Source organism: Talpa europaea (assembly GCF_964194135.1).
Source record: "Talpa europaea genome assembly, chromosome: 4".
In the NCBI taxonomy this organism is placed as follows: domain Eukaryota; kingdom Metazoa; phylum Chordata; class Mammalia; order Eulipotyphla; family Talpidae; genus Talpa; species Talpa europaea.
In genome coordinates, this window is record NC_140070.1 from 119,018,794 (window position 1) to 119,032,138 (window position 13,345).

Here is a 13,345-nt window from a genome sequence, read left to right on the forward strand (position 1 = left end):
TCTGGGTCCCGCTTTTACGACAGTTTCCGTCTTCCGGCCCGCTTTGCGGCCGCACTGCCGTACCTCCCGCAGCGCCTGCACTCGGGCTTTGCCGGCCAGCGGTGGCCGCGCGGGGGTCTGGCGGGGACGTGGGGCTGGTGGCCGCGGCCTCTGGTCTGGGATGAGCCGCGCTCTCGGTGGAGGCAGGAGAGCTGAGCCGGAGCCATGGTGAGTGCCGCCGTGCTGCCTCCTGGCCCAATTCCGGCCCAGGCGTCGTCCGGGAGAGCGCGGAGGAGACGCGCGGAGGATGGCTCCCCAGAGCGGCTCTAGACGGGGGCGTGCGGGGCCCCCTGGTTACAGCCGCCGGGCCGGAGCGGGGGGCTCGCTGCTCTCGGGTCAGCGCTTCACACACGACGCGCCTAAGGGACTCCGCGCCCTGGTGTACCGATCTCGGGCTGTGGGCGCTAGGCGCTGCTCCCCCAAAACTCTTACAAGGTTGGAGGTTGTCAGAGGCTCGGAAATTAGTGGAAACGGAACTTGATTATATTTGCCGTCAGCTTAACAAGTATTCACAGCACTTTCTCCACTTTGCTCTATCTGTACCGGTGGCTGTTGCTAGCAGTGATTGTCTCCTGTAATCATGAGGGACAAAACCCGAAGGTGAAAGGTTTTCAAAGGGAGAGACATCTGCCTTTTCCACAGCTCATAAAAATAGCAAGCAAGTCGACAAGCATTTTTCTTCCATAGTGAAAATCACATACCTTGACAATGCATTGGCTGTTACCAAAGATGCTATGATTTTGAAAGGATCACCCAGAAAGTTGTTCTGTTGAAATAAACTTTGTAATGAGTTGGGATGCAAGAATGTGTGCATCACAGGGACGAATAGGGACTACTTAAGTATTTACTCTGCTTTCCCTTACCAGGCCAGTACCATGGTAGCAGTTGGACTGACCATTGCTGCTGCAGGATTTGCAGGTTTGTTTATGCCTTTGGGGTGGAAGTAGGAGAGATTGGGGATTTGTTTATTGTGTTGCTTTTGTTTTTAGGCCGCTATGTTTTGCAAGCCATGAAGCATATGGAGCCTCAAGTAAAACAAGTTTTTCAAAGCCTACCAAAATCTGTAAGATTTACATTTTTTTCTAATTCTTTGCTACTTGTGTATGAAGCCTAGAGCCACACTTGAGGGTAAATTTCCAAACATACATAAAGTTCTAAGTGATTGCTTTGATCCCCCCCTCTTTGCTTCACACAGGATTTAGAAATTCTGAGCTTTGTGATGGCGCTGCTAAAAAATCAAATGTATTTGAAAAAGAATTAGGGTAGAGATGTTAACAATGCCATATAAAATTAATCACTTTATTGTTCATATTCTATTAACTTTGGCATCACCGTCAACATTCTTGACCTCCTTCATCTGCCCTGCATGGCAAGTATAGCGGGATTAGGGATCTAAAGTGATCCATTCTTACTGTGTAGCTCTGGCACTCCATACTTGGGTAGTACTGCAGTTGACTGGGCTATAGAGTATGGTGATTACAGTTCAGAAAGAATTTGACAAGACTATTGAGTGTTCACTTTTTATTGTGATTGAATGTGATGGAATAGGATGATGGCTTTACTTACATGATTTGTGACAGAAAGTGAGAAGACTCTATAGCCTGAGTTTGTCAGTACATATCAGTCTTAGAAGTTTTACTAGTTGCCTTGAACCATTTGTTTTGAAAGATTTCTAAATCCTCTTCTTGGGGAACATCTTGTTCAAAAATACATTCATGTTTTGAGGTAAATTTTTAGACCATGGTTAACTTGGTTAACTAAAAATTCTAGACCATGGTTAACTTGGAATAACATTCCCTTCACTCTTAGAAGTGGCTTTGAGGCACTGTTCTCTTATGTTTTCAACGCTGCCTGGGAATAAGTGATCAGTATAATGATCAGTAAAGTATTTATCACTACTTATAAAGCTAAAATTCCATGGGAATTACCCTTAAAGTTCTCTGGAAAGTCTGTTTTTCTACTGGTTCTATGAATGTTAATATTTTAAAGCAACTTTTTTTCAGGCTTTCAGTGGTGGCTATTACAGAGGTGGATTTGAACCAAAAATGACAAAACGGGAAGCAGCATTAATATTAGGTGTAAGGTAAGATAACTTATAATTTCGTTTTTCTACAACTGGAAACCTATGAGTGAATATATTAAAGGCCTTCTCTCTTTTGTTAGGTGATAGTTACTGTATTATCGTTTTTAAGGTCTTAACACTCCCACAGGAGTCCAATGAGAAGGCACACTGGCACATAGCCACTTTTTAACTCATTGAGAGATTTTAGATAATTACATAATTACAGTCCTCAATGACATTCTCTAAAATATATCACTTTTTGTGGTAAAATGCTGCATTTAAAATACCTAAACATGCCATCCTTTCCAAGACTATTATCGTGATTATCATCGTTTAACTCTATTTTTATTGAGCAATTTCATTCCCTGATTCAGAGTATCATCTTATGTTAAGGAAAAGATTCCTAAAAAGCTTTTCATACTGTTGTTTCATGTTATAATAGTTTCACAATCTTTTTTTTAAAGATTTATTTATTTATTTATTTATATATATATAAGCACTGGGTACAGTCAGAAGCGTGGTAGGGTGAGAGAATTCACCAGAACCAGAGCGGGGAGCAGAGTAAGCAGAAGGACTGAAGTACACTGCTGAGGGGAGCAGCAGGCCGCGGGAGAGGTCTGCACGCCACGTGGGACCCTTCTCCGGTGGCCGGGAAGCAGCCAGGGATCGAACTGGCGCTGCAGAGGCTGCGGGCAGCTTCGCAACCCAGCGCTCAACCGCTGTGCCATCGGGGAGGCCCAGTTTCACAATATCTTTAACTGGCCTTTTGTAGTTATTTTATGTGATCCACAAGAAGTCTGAAGTACGTACCATTTCCTTTTTAAATTAGCCCTACTGCCAATAAAGGAAAAATAAGAGATGCTCATCGACGAATTATGCTTTTAAATCATCCAGACAAGGGTAAGTAGTTATTACACTCTTGTTACACATGTTGTTGGAATGACTAGCTGCTATGAATGGATGATTTTATGTCATCTTAGTTATAGAGAAAATGCCTCAATCTGTAGTGAGCACTGGAGACTCAATTTGCTTTTGGTGTCTTAAAAGTACAAATTCTTTGTGAAAACATTTCTACAGTAATAATTGGATCTAGTTACTGTGATTAAAAAATTGTGTTACTTAGTTATGTTTACAGATTAGTTATGTTTACAGATCTGCAATTGGATTAAAATGTGATTCTAACAGTGTTAATACTGCTACTACAATGTTTTTGGGGTTTTTTTGGGGGGTCTACATTTGGGTCTACATTTTTTTTTCATCTTTATGGGAAACTTTTTTTTTTTCCTTTTTATTGAACTAACTTTAGTTTTCAACACTGCATAGACTTCAGGTGTACAATTTCTCTTCACCAACTCTGTGTCATACTATGCCCACCACCAATAAGTCAGTCCCTTCTTACCTGGTCTGCATTCTTAAATGAGGTGATAAATTTCAAGAAAGTAAAAATGTAATTCTTCCCTGTCCATTTAGACATTTGAACTAGAGGTTACCTAGTTAGAAACTACAGAATCTATTTAAGAGTTTGAGACATATCTAAGGCTTAGCTGTGTTAAAAGCAAGTAATTCCTTGGTGTACCAACATATAAAATCACAGAATTCATGTTCCAGTGCTCCTTTTACTTTCATAGAAGACTCTCATTAAGAAAGGCTTTGAGTTGTTACAGGGATGTGACTGTTCACTATCTAACTTCATAGCCTCTTTTCTGATTCAGCAGGTCTAGCTTGGTTTCCACAAATTTGTATTTGTACCAACCTGCCTATTAATGCTGATGCTTAATGTACCGAGGACCATACTTTAAGAATCACTGTCCCAGCACATTAGTAGGAAATAAGCTATAGATGACATTATGAAGAAATAGTAACAGGAAAAAACTTAAGGACAGAAATAAGCATCCAAAATGAAGTAGGGCCTTTCCAACAAAAGCAGCCTCTGAGAACACAATGGTTTTAAATTAACACAGTGAAAACCTGGTGTTCACTAATGGCTTGTACTCATCATGAATAGTTAACTTATGCTGTTTCAGTCATTTTAAGCCCCCCTCCTTTTTTGAATGTTTATGCTTTTTAAGAATGTGCCATTTTTTTTATGGAAATCCCCCTCATGAATCACCTCATTTCCCATTGGTCACATCTATATTACCATGTATTTGGTGATCCAGTTGTATGTAGTGTTAGTCATTTTTTTAAAAAGTCAAAGTAACATTTCTACTAATTTTCACCTTTCAGATAAGCAGAGATTTGTGAATAAATCATAAATTGAGAATCCATAACTATTGCTTTTTTCTTTCTATAGGAGGATCTCCTTATATAGCAGCCAAAATCAATGAAGCTAAAGATTTACTAGAAGGTCAAGCCAAAAAATGAAGTAAATGTTACAATGAATTTTAAGTTCTTAGCTGTTTATGTATAAATACCAACTTTTTAATAAAATGCTTCAAAGCTATAAATCTTAAAAATGATTTAGCATAAACTAAAAGCCTTTGGATAAGATTTTGTTTAAATTGAGCCCCATATGAGGGCTTTAGATCATTATAAGTAACTGATGCAAATATAAATCAGGCTATTTGTAAATCATAAATATTTGGACATTAATACTCAGTTATGGATAAACAAATGCAATTTGAATAACAATACTGTTCATTACTCATTAAATTTTGTACCTACTTGAAGGCACAGTGAACATAAAATTTCTGTTTTCAGTAAGTTCCCCAGTCTTAATGGGAGACCAATGAACTGGCAATGAAAGTACCATGTGGAAAACATGACTTAATTCATATAGGAAAAGTTATTAAAGGTACACAGAAACTAAGCCAGTTGCTTGACACCTTAAATTTAGCTCTAGACACAAATTTGACCTAAGAAAGTATTTAGGTATATAATACCACTGTCAAAATTCACATTTCATGCATTAAAAACTTGATAACTGACATATAAATTAATTTGCTATTAATCTAACAAAATATTTAAGGATCTCAATCAGAGGACTTGTTTTAAATATTCTGTGATAACCAATATTTAGTCTGATGTAGTTGAGGTATATCATATTTCCTTTTCTAAAATACAATAAAGTCCATTTGTTGATTTAGCCTAAGCAGTCAGGTTTCTTGTGTAGGATAAATCTTTTCAGTTACTTCCAGGGGCAATGAGGCATGAAAGTACAGCTGATTTTTATTAGAAGTTACATTCTGTAAAGTTGTACTAAACCACTGTCCTAAGGAAAATAAACATTCCTGTGAGCCCCATCAAAATAGTTTTTGTCAACCAATCAATATATAACCTTGTTTTGTTTTTCTATTTAAAGACACATTTCATCTCAATTCATTAACACTGAACTCACAGCCAGCAACAACACTAAGTCATGCCAACACATCACAGCCTTGGGTTTAGGAGCATCAGGCAGCAATTAACTGAATTTGTAAGCCATTTTAAACAAATTATCCAAGAAACAACAAAAATGTGAAAATGTTGATACTACACTTATCACAAAAAGGACACTTGTTTATGGTATGAAAGATCAAACAAGGCAGAGCAACACTTTGGGCACATCCATGAATGATCAGAAAAACACAAGGACTGATGTTGCATTTAGAAATGTTAGCCAGTAGGTGAAATCCCAAGTAAGGAATCTGCTGGTAATGAGGATCAACTGTATTCTGGCTTACTAACTTTTATTTTAGCGTTTTCAGAAATCAAAACAAAGTTTCTACAAACAAAAGCTTAAGGGGAAGATAGTGTTAAAACACAAAAGCAAAATATACCCGAAATCATTAACTCTAAAGAGGAAAACTTAAATGTTGTCAATGTAAATTGTTTTAATGCAAACAGCATACTGTGTGGAAAGCACTTTAAAATACTAAGCAGCATGGCAAAAGTAGTTTTCTTTCACAGTAATCATTTTTATTTCCTGTAATCCTTTTTTGAAGTAAAAGAAACCCCTAATGCATTATCTGTTAGGCAAATTTATATTTTTTGGAAAAAGTCATCTATATGAGGGCTTTAGATCACTGTGGGTAGACCCAACTATGATCTTTAAAGGGTCTTCATCTTTCTTTTTTAAAATATTTATTTATGCATACAAGAAATGGGGTACAGGCCAGAAGTGTGGTGGGGGTAAGAGGATTCACCAGAGTGGGGAACAGAACAGGCATATTGAAATACACTGCTGAGGGGAGCAGCTGCACCATGTGGGTAGCTCCCTGGCTGGGGATCAAACTCGTGCTGCAATGGTGGTGGATAGCTTCATAGGCTGCGTCTTAACCCCTTGCGCCACCAGGGAGGCCCAAGGGTCTTCATCTTTTAATATTTATTTTATTACCAAATACTGTGTTAATGTTGACATTTATTGACTTACCATGAGGTAGCATTTTCCCTGTATACCAGTAGACTAGTTACCATTTTTAAGTACATTTTACAGGTTAAAGCTTAGGTTAAGTAACACACAAAGCAACGTAGTGGAAGGCTGATCTTCCTCAAACCTAGTTTGATAACCCAGGGATGTTGGTACTGAGTTCGAGTCTGTACTTTTTACACATCTAGCTTGGACCCTTTTTATCAGTGGGTGCTTAAATTTTTTTAAAAGGAAAGAAACTATGGTTGAACACACCACGAGAAAAGAGGATGTGCGGGTTTCAAATCAAAATTAACAGTCAGCCAGCTTTGAGCAAACCATCTGTGTGTTTAGGGTTCTCCTGCTTCATCTGTTAAGAGGGAAAAGAATGGCCGATTTGAAAATTGTGAAGATTTCTCCAAATTTTATGGATAAAGAAACAAAGCCAAAGGGGTTTCCAAGCTTGCACAGGGGAGTGAAACTGTCTTGGGTGTCATCTCTACCACTAGGTTCATTTGTGGTTTGTCAGAACAAGTCCTCAACATATAATTTGGGGAAATTCCTAACATTAGGTCTGGCATACCAGAGACGTCTGTTGCTATATAGGCAGCCTCCCCTTTTGACTTCACTGGCAGATCTGGGTTGGTATTATTGGATAAATTCTCCACTGTTTTTTATAAAAACTGCTTTACTAGGCATGAAAATAGGCAGTAGTAAGTGGTTCCAGAAGGTATCAAATTCTCTTTGCATAAACTTCAAATTATGGCAATTACTATGGAAGTTTTTAAAAGAAATCATCTAGTTATGCAGATCAGTATCTTGACCTAAAACCATTCCAACTTAAAAAAGAGAAAACTCTTGTATGAATATAAGTCCATACCTATGTAATTTCTGGACAGTCTGTAAGTCTGGTTATATGGCTTTTTATGCTATTATTTGCTTTGTTCTAAATCACAACGGTAAATAGTAGGAGGCAGCAAAACCACTGGAAAATAACAAGCTTATTTTAAGTTACAGGAAAAAAAAAAAAAGCTGAAGTTACTATTGAACTATGGCCATACTGAAATGCTATACTGCATTCAGCATACTGAAAATTTATGCTCTACCTTAAAAACCTTACATCAGAAATAAGTTTTCAGGGCTTTCTTGGTGGCACAGGGGTTAAAGACACAGCGCTATCAAGCTATCACCCCTGCAATGTGAGTTCGAGCCCCTGCCAAGGAGATAACTGGCAGACCTCTTCTGTCTCACCCACTGCTCCCCTCAGCAGTATATTTCAGTCAACATGCCTGTTCTGCTCCCCACTCTGGTCTCTGGCGAATCCTCTCAATCCCCACACCACTGATCTACACCCCAGTTCTTGTATACATAAACAAAAATTTTTTTTTTAAAGTAAGGTTTCAAAAAATTCACTGAAGGGGAACGCTTCAATGAAATAGTCAACTTACTTTGTAAGCTTCAATACCTTACACTAGAATACTGAGTTGTTTCACTGAGAAGTTATATGACATCTTTCTACTGGTTATTACCTAGAGTTTGTTCTGCATTCAGAAGTGTGCAGAAGGGTCACATGTTATTAAGCTTAAGTTATCCCGTAAACATGTTAATTCCAATGGAAAATTAGAAATTAATTCATAATCTTCAAATAAGAGAAAAGCCCTATAAGCTTGGTGTAAAGTAACAAACACTACTTAAAAATGCTAGAGTTAGCTTTTGGTTGAAGGATCCTGGGCTGAGAGTAACCTAGAGCTTGAGTACCCAAAAACTTGAATGACTTAAGCTCTGCATTTTGTTGCTGGCAACTGTTCTTCCCAATGCTGTGTAACTACTTAGAGACACATACTGCCTTAGCCTATATTCTTTATTAGGAAGAGCTTCTATTCAATGTTATCTATTCCTAACCCAATGACAAGGGAGTCTAGTGTTAAGGTTTAATCTGGAACATGTTTAACACTGTTTCCTTAGTATTGTTTCAGTTAATAGAATTTCATATGTATTGTGTACAAATTTCTTTACAACCAGAAAACAGCAAATTGAAAAATGAGTTTGAGGAATAAGCTCCAGACAACAATTAAGTATAAACTGGTTCATCTTGGGAAATCTAGGGAAAATTTTAATAATGAAAATGGCCTATAAATCAGAAAATCAGTAGGTACGTTACAATCCACTAATAGGGTATAAAACATTCAGAAAATATCCCTGTAATTTCATCCCCAAAAATAACACACGCATCACTGAGACAATTTTAAGAAACTATTAAACAGTATGCTTAACAGTGGGGCTTTTAAAACTTGAAGTGAAAAATAATCTTGCCTTTGTTTTGTGTATTAGATTACATAAAGCCAAGTTAGAAATGGCTGGGATTAGGGCCTCCCCGGTGGCGCAGCGGTTGAGCTCTGGGTTGCAAAGCTGCCCGCAGCCTCTGTAGCGCCAGTTCGATCCCCGGCTGCTCCCCGGCCACCAGAGGAGGGTCTCACATGGCGCACAGACCTCTCCTGCCACCTGCTGCTCTCCTCAGCAGTGTGCTTCGGTCCTTCTGCCTGCTCTGCTCCCTGCTCTGGCTCTGGTGAATTCTCTCACCCTCTCGCGCTTCTGACTGCACCCAGTGCTTGTATGTATAAATAAATAAATCTTTAAAAAAAAAAAATGGCTGGGATTAATTCAGCCTGATTCTTGAAAGTACTTAAAAATAGTTGTTACCCAGGGTCCCACATATAACTATTCTCAATACTGGAATCCTTTCGAGATCAACTAGTCTAGTCCTTTCTAGTTGGATGGAATTCAAAAAAAAGATAGCACACCTCCCAATTCTGTTCTACCAACATCGTCTTTTCAAATTAACAAAGGAAGAAAAAGGCCAATAAACAGATGGAAACACTTTTACAATGCTGCAACACTTTCTCCAGGGGCATTTTTACACATCTTACTTCAGTACTTAAAAATGTAAAGAATACAGATGAACCTGAATCTAAAGTGAAACATTGATAAACCCATTTCAAAAAGAGAATATATTTCCTTATAAACTATATGCATCTCCAAATCAACATAAAGGGTTTGGGGACATTGGATTTTTGCTGGATTAAAGGATTATACTTGAAAATGTAGTATTAGCTTGATCAACAGGAAAATGCCACTTTTGTGGGTCAAAAATGGGCTACTATTGGTAGTTTCCAACGATTCAGCATAATTTATTTTTCAACCAGTGGTTGAGTGAGTTTTGGATTTACCACCAGTTGCCAAAAGTTTAGCAATAGTAGACTGTAATTACTGCATTATTACAAGTTTCCAAAACAAAACCCAAGTACTCTGTTTTATCATGAGTTATAAATGACTGCTACCCATTTAACCATACATCCTAATAAGGTGTTGGCAAATTCACTTGAGAATATAGGGGATTGAAACCCCTAAAAGCAATGGTAGAAAGATTGAATGAGACTTTACAATACACTACTTTTTTTGCCTTTTGCCAAACCCAAAGATCTAATTCAAATCCAAGTAGGAACCAAGTGTAAATTACACTTTTGTCATGTTGAATAACCAGCAATCATCCAACATACAACTTACTACATTAGAGCAAGTTTTCTATTCATCTAAGTTCATAATAGGAACAGCCTTAAGTATCCTAATAGCTGCAGTTCAACCTCAGAGTGTCAATCTGAGGACACAAATGCTACTATTTTCCAGTATAACTGCAACATTCAGTTAACATACTAACTGCAGAAACCCTAACACTAGTCTTACAGCAGCAACAGCTACAAAAATACCTTTAGCATACAGGTGATGAGAACCAGAGGCACAAAAATGGCTGGCATTAAAGGGGATCCAAACTATAAAGCTACTAGCTGTGTTTGCCTTGTTATCACTAAGTGCTCAGTTTCCCTGTTCCTTGATTCTTTTGCTTGCATCTGCACACCTACCTATAAAACGGTGTTATTTAAATAACCTCACTCAGCCCTGAGCAATGTCTGTTTACATGAGTTCACCAGTAGGATATGCTGCTTAATTCCACATATTTTAAATTACCTTTTCTGTTTACCACTACTATAATTTTACCAATGGTGACTAACCTAATAATACACATAAACTTTGGGAGTAAAGTTTTATTGAAAGCTTAAAAGTATTGATCCCAAACTCAAAGACACCGTTTGTAATCTCAGCTCCTACACTTCATGATTTAGTTCATTTCACATATGTGCTGAAACAGAATTTGAGTTGCATAAGACCTTTAGATTTTTATTATTTGCTTCATTGTTTTTCTTTCGTATATACTGGCAAACTAACCCACAGCAACACCTTGTCTTACTGATGTAGTGGCCAAAAAGATATGCACCCCTCTTAAAATAAGTTTGGAAGACTATCTGAATCAACGGTGGTAGTTAACCTTTGGGGAGTAGGCTTTTCACTTCTGAATCTCAGCACGTGCTATTTACCTCCCCAAAGCGAGCCTATCTAAATGAAATCACATGAAGTTTAGTCATTTGCACATAATGAAATCTTAGTATTTCCTAGAGTGTGGTAACTAGTTTTAAAGAACTGCTGCTGCTATATTCACTTGAGTTCTTCCCTTTCTATTCCCACTGAAATAATCTTTATGGAAGAGGGATTTTAGTCAATATATTCTACACGTGGATTAAGTTTTTTCTTTATACCATTTTTACCATTGGGGAAAATGATGAAAATTCATGTACCTTATAGCTAATCTATAATCCAATTATTAAAGAAAACTAAATTAAAAAGTCAACAATTTTACTTGCTTCTGGGAGGGATGCATAGTAAGATTTTTAAAATTAAGGGCATCAACTTCTTGGTAATGTTATTCAAAATGAAAGGATGGCACTAGTCGCATCATACCTTAAAAATTCTCAGTTTTCAGAATTTTAGCAAAAAGTTTTTAATACCATCACATCTTAACCTCAACTATAAAATTGAGGGCCAGGTTTTTATGTTCACTGACCTGGCAAACACTACATTTCTAAACACCCTGAAATTTCTTTCACTCATTGTCAACTAAAATCATTCAACATCTTTATGCACATAACAAATTAGCACAAATTATGCACATAAAAAACTTCAGATGCCAAATGACAAAAAGTGGTCATTATTGTTCAGTGGTCCACATAATACTGTGGGGTAAAACCCTCCCATAAATCCACAATTACTTGATATTTTATAATTTGTTTCATAAAATTATGTGCCATTGTTTTTTTAAATAAAACATTGCGACGTACTTCATCTTGCTAAAGTCATCTGTCAAAAAATATACTGAAAACTTTTATTTTCAATCATTAACATGAGCGCCTCCAAAATTATTTCCTTGAGAAAAAAAGCTAACTGGTGGCCTAATCCTTATTTAAAAATTGCTCATCATAATTTGCAAAACCTCAAAGGCAAAAGTCATTCTGGGTTAAAAACTGCAGTGCCTTCTAAAAGTTGCTTTTTATTGGAATTTTATGTACAAATACTTTCCTAACTACAAATGACTAATCAATTCGCAAGCCCTAATCTAAAATTCTAAGTGCTGGGATTTCAGAGGATCATTATAAAATGATTAACTGACCAACTCAAGTTTTAATACTATTTGTGAGCAAGTATAGATGCTTTTATAAAAAGCAGTCAGGATACTATTCTACATCTATAAGTAGCTCCAACTACTTTGTAACAATTGGTATAAAAAGTAGAAAGTTAAAAATCAGCAAATGGAAGATCAAAGTTTATTTACTACCTGCATACAAAAACATATTGCACATCAAACAACCAAAATCCAAAAAAAAAAAAAAAAAAAAGGAAAAAAAAAGAAAAAGAAAAAAAGGAAAAAGAAAAAAGATACCTTACTGAAGACTAACATGTAGATTATACAGAATTAAACCTTCTGGAAATTGATCTTTTCAGTAGTTTAGGTTATGCCTGGACATGACTAATTCAGCTTAGTGTTTTAACTAAAGCTATGTTTGATTTTTAAATACTGTACACTTTAATAAATAAACCAAACAAAGCCTCAATGTAGAACAGTCACTGCCAATATCACCCAGTGTCCCTGCAGATGAGTTTAACAAATGTATTCCAGTGGTCTGCAGATCTCCCTCTACATACAGCATTTAAAAAGAGACACATTAAGACAGACCAGTTTCCAGACTAAACTAATGAAATTACAATTCAGTGCAAAATATTTTAGACTGCATTTCATTCTAGTTTTCCTCAGGTGAAGAAGTGGTTGCATATTATTAAAAATGTAACAAAAGCAGCTAATGCTTTCATAAAGAATATTAGGGATCCCACACCCCTCCCACCTCCCCCCATCTCTGCCATATTTTGAAAACAAAATAACATTTCCTATAGCCAGCAACTTTTTTTAATGTTACATATACTATTCTCAAGGCACATCTGATGATATATTTTATAACACAGTAGGTGTCAAAGTATGTTTAACATATGATTTCTTCAGGATCCCTCCCCTTTCTGAATTCCAAATGGAGGAACTGAAAGTGCGATGTAAAGACTGGCGATCCATATTCTATCTTTGGCAAGCTTGTACAAGCACTATTGTAAAATGTAATGTAAAAGAACTGTAAACTAGGAACTTCTTCAGTTTATGAAACACCATTCAGGACTGCTGCTTCTTGAGTGTTTTCTTCTTTTAAGGTATTAATCTTTTCTTCTCCTGGAGTACGCTGTAGCTTAGAAATTTCATCGCCAGAAGCACTAGTTGGGCCATTTATTGCCTTTTCTGAAGGACCATGCTCTTCAATCACATCTTTTGCCTGCCAAAGGGAGACAACTTTTTCAACTTCTTTATAAATGAAATCTATAGCTGAGGAGGAAAATAACTACATAAACATTAATTAGCTAATAAGTCTTAGTTTCACATACCACAATGGCTCAAAGAATTAAAACATTAATAAAATTCAAAGCAAATACCA

The 13,345-nt window shown here is 36.9% G+C and overlaps 2 protein-coding genes across 3 annotated transcripts in view; one reads left to right on the forward strand and one right to left on the reverse strand.

Annotated features, from left to right (window-relative positions):
• Positions 1-911: 911 nt before the first annotated feature.
• On the forward strand, positions 912-4,465 carry DNAJC19 (DnaJ heat shock protein family (Hsp40) member C19; the record flags this gene model as incomplete). The annotated part of the gene is made up of 5 exons (XM_084230995.1): positions 912-957; positions 1,029-1,102; positions 2,043-2,122; positions 2,931-3,001; positions 4,395-4,465. Exons 1-5 carry the CDS (start codon positions 915-917, stop codon positions 4,463-4,465), a joined length of 339 nt encoding a protein of 112 aa, XP_084087121.1. The 5' UTR covers positions 912-914.
• An 8,550-nt stretch (positions 4,466-13,015) lies between these two features.
• FXR1 (FMR1 autosomal homolog 1) overlaps positions 13,016-13,345 on the reverse strand; it is a gene marked incomplete at both ends in the record, with an annotated part of 64,077 nt that continues 63,747 nt past the window's right edge. For both annotated transcript variants that reach the window (XM_084230994.1, XM_084230993.1), the window contains one exon: positions 13,016-13,186. In XM_084230994.1, the coding sequence (XP_084087120.1) occupies positions 13,016-13,186 (171 nt within the window). The remainder of the gene's footprint in view (positions 13,187-13,345) is intronic.